General features: G+C 55.1%; 1 protein-coding gene across 1 annotated transcript in view; it reads right to left on the bottom strand.

Moving 5' to 3' along the window:
- NRG2 (neuregulin 2) overlaps positions 1-2,365 on the bottom strand; it is a gene marked incomplete at its 5' end in the record, with an annotated part of 193,791 nt that overhangs the window by 29,361 nt on the left and 162,065 nt on the right. The window contains one exon of the mRNA XM_006772480.1: positions 1,809-1,927. Within this exon, the coding sequence (XP_006772543.1) occupies positions 1,809-1,927 (119 nt within the window). The remainder of the gene's footprint in view (positions 1-1,808; positions 1,928-2,365) is intronic.

The following is a 2,365-nucleotide window of genomic DNA, read 5'->3' as shown; positions in this document are numbered from 1 at the left end:
GTTTTTAAAAGAATTAGTATGTGCCACCCGGCTGGTGTGGCTCAGTGGTTGAGTGTCGATCTATGAAACCAGAAGGCCACGGTTCGATTCCTGGTCAGGGCACATGCCTGGGTTGCGGGCTTGATCTCCAGGGTGGGGCATGCAAGAGGCAGTCGATCAATGATTCTCTCTCATCATTGGTGTTTCTATTTCTTTCTCCCTTTCCCTTCCTCTCTGAAATCAATCAAAATATATATTAAAATACTTCATGGCCTTGAGTACAGGCTCAAGAGACAATGGGGAGCCTGGTGCAGAGCAGCTCTCAGCAATTGAGGCGATTATTGAAACTCCTGGGGAGAAGGCACCATCCCACTCTCCCCACTCCTGGTTCACAATTGCCCTGGGGAGGTCATACCCACAGAGAAAGCTCAGCAACTCTATGAGAGTTGAAGAACCTTCGAAGGCTGGAATTCAAGAGCTACACAAGACCATGGTTGACCAAGAAGTGGCCCAGGAGTGGGCCTCAGGCTGGGAGTGGTCAGGGAGGAAGGCTGCCTGGGAGAGGTGACCCGGGAGGAGAAATAATGATGGGATGCAAGCGACATGCTGCAGTGAGGCCTGGGAAGATCCTTTGGGCTTCCCTCAAGAGCTGGGCTGTGGGACAAAACATTTGTTCTGTGGCCCCAGGGTGGGTGCATGACAGGATGGAAGCGTCATGAGAGGCCTTTGCTCTGGTTCAGGTGATGAGGGATGAAACCTGGGCTGAGGCTGCTCCTGAGGTGGGGATGGAATAGAAGGGACAGGTGTGAGAAAGGTCCAGAAAGAAGCCTGACCAGGATCTATTACAGTGGCAAGGGAGACGGAGGAGCCTGAGAGGCTGGGAGAGCAGGGGATCCCTCACAAGACAGGACAGAGAGCATCTGTGCCAAGTTTTCCTCTGAGGGCAGGCCCAAGGCAGCCATGTCCCCACTCTCTTTGGACCATGCTGGGTTTAGAGTCCTGAAAGGCTATATGTTAGAAGTACAGGTAGGCGAGGAGAGATACAGGATTAGAATCTGTGACAGGAACAGGACTGGGAAGCCGTCCCAAATAACCAGGGAGCCAAATGATATGCTGGGCCTGGGTGTCAGGAAGAAGGAAGAGTTCTGTGGGGTGTGCTAGAGTAGAGGGGTGCAGCCTGAGGACAGGCAGTTCCAGTGGCTTCCTCAGTCAAGGGCCCCAGAGGACAGACAGCCCAGCAGGAGGCAGCCTCCATGCTCAAGCTGGAGAGGGGATGCTAAGGGGATCTTGAGCTTCTGACCTCACAAGTTTTCAAGGGAGAGAATGACATGCAGGGCAGGGGCCTGCCATCCCTGAACAGAGGCTGTCCCCAGGGGCAAAGGCACCCACGCCTCCCACCACGGCCCTGTGGAGACAGCTGCCTGCACTCACGTGCCCAGCAAAGCAACAGGCACCAGGCAGTCAGCTCGCGCACGCACACACCCTGGGCCTGCCTCTCCTCGGAGCCTGGTCCTGGCAGCCCAGCCTGCCATAATTGCCTTCTAAAAATATCCTTCCCCCACCCCCACCTCTTGATTTCAAAATATTTAGTTTTTAGGGTATTTAAAATGAGAGCTGGCGGCTCTTCCAGGCCCCGATAACAAAGCTAAACATTTATGCTTCGACTGCATTTCTCTGAATCGGCCCAGATCTCGGTGCTTGATATGGCAGCAGCAGGAGGGAGAGGAGTCAAGTGCAAGATGGATCATGTGCCGGCCTCCCCAGGGCTGGGGGGGGGGGGGCAACTGGAACCCCTATAGGAACCCTCCCTTTGTGGGCGGACTACCTACCGCTGTTGACGTAGAGCCGGCCTCTGACTGTGTCCTTCCCCAGGATGTTCTCAGCCTCGCAGACGTACTCCCCTGCGTCCTCCACTTTCACCTTGTTGAACTGTAGTCGTGAGTTCTTTCTGGTTAAGGAGGTAATAAGAGGGGGAGAGGCGTGAGCCAGGGCCCAGGCTGGCTGTGACTCCCCAGCGGTCACCCAGAGGTCACCTCGCCCTGCAGAGCCACAGTGGCTGTGAGGTGTGGATGGGAAGTGGAGTCTGAGGTCCAGGTGGAACACTGAGTCCCTTGAGCTGGAAGGAAACCTGGGCACCAGCAGAGCATAGGGCAGGGCTAGTGGCTACACACATGTTCTAATCCTACGAATCTCCACATCCATGTTTCCAGGGCTGGTCCCTATTTGTAGTTATTTTTCTGGGTGAGGTAATCAGGGTCCCTTAGGAAGTCACATGGCCACCTCCCTTCTTTCAGTGCCCCTCCCCGAGTCTCAGTGCTTTCCCCCCAATCCGAATAGGTCAGCCACTGGCTCACCAGCTACATCAGCCATTACTTGGAAGTGGCAG

The sequence above is a fragment of the Myotis davidii genome, unplaced genomic scaffold, assembly GCF_000327345.1.
Source record: "Myotis davidii unplaced genomic scaffold, ASM32734v1 scaffold545, whole genome shotgun sequence".
In the NCBI taxonomy this organism is placed as follows: Eukaryota; Metazoa; Chordata; class Mammalia; order Chiroptera; family Vespertilionidae; genus Myotis; species Myotis davidii.
The sequence above is the reverse complement of the archived record's forward strand: the minus strand, read 5'-3'. Positions and strand labels throughout refer to the sequence as shown.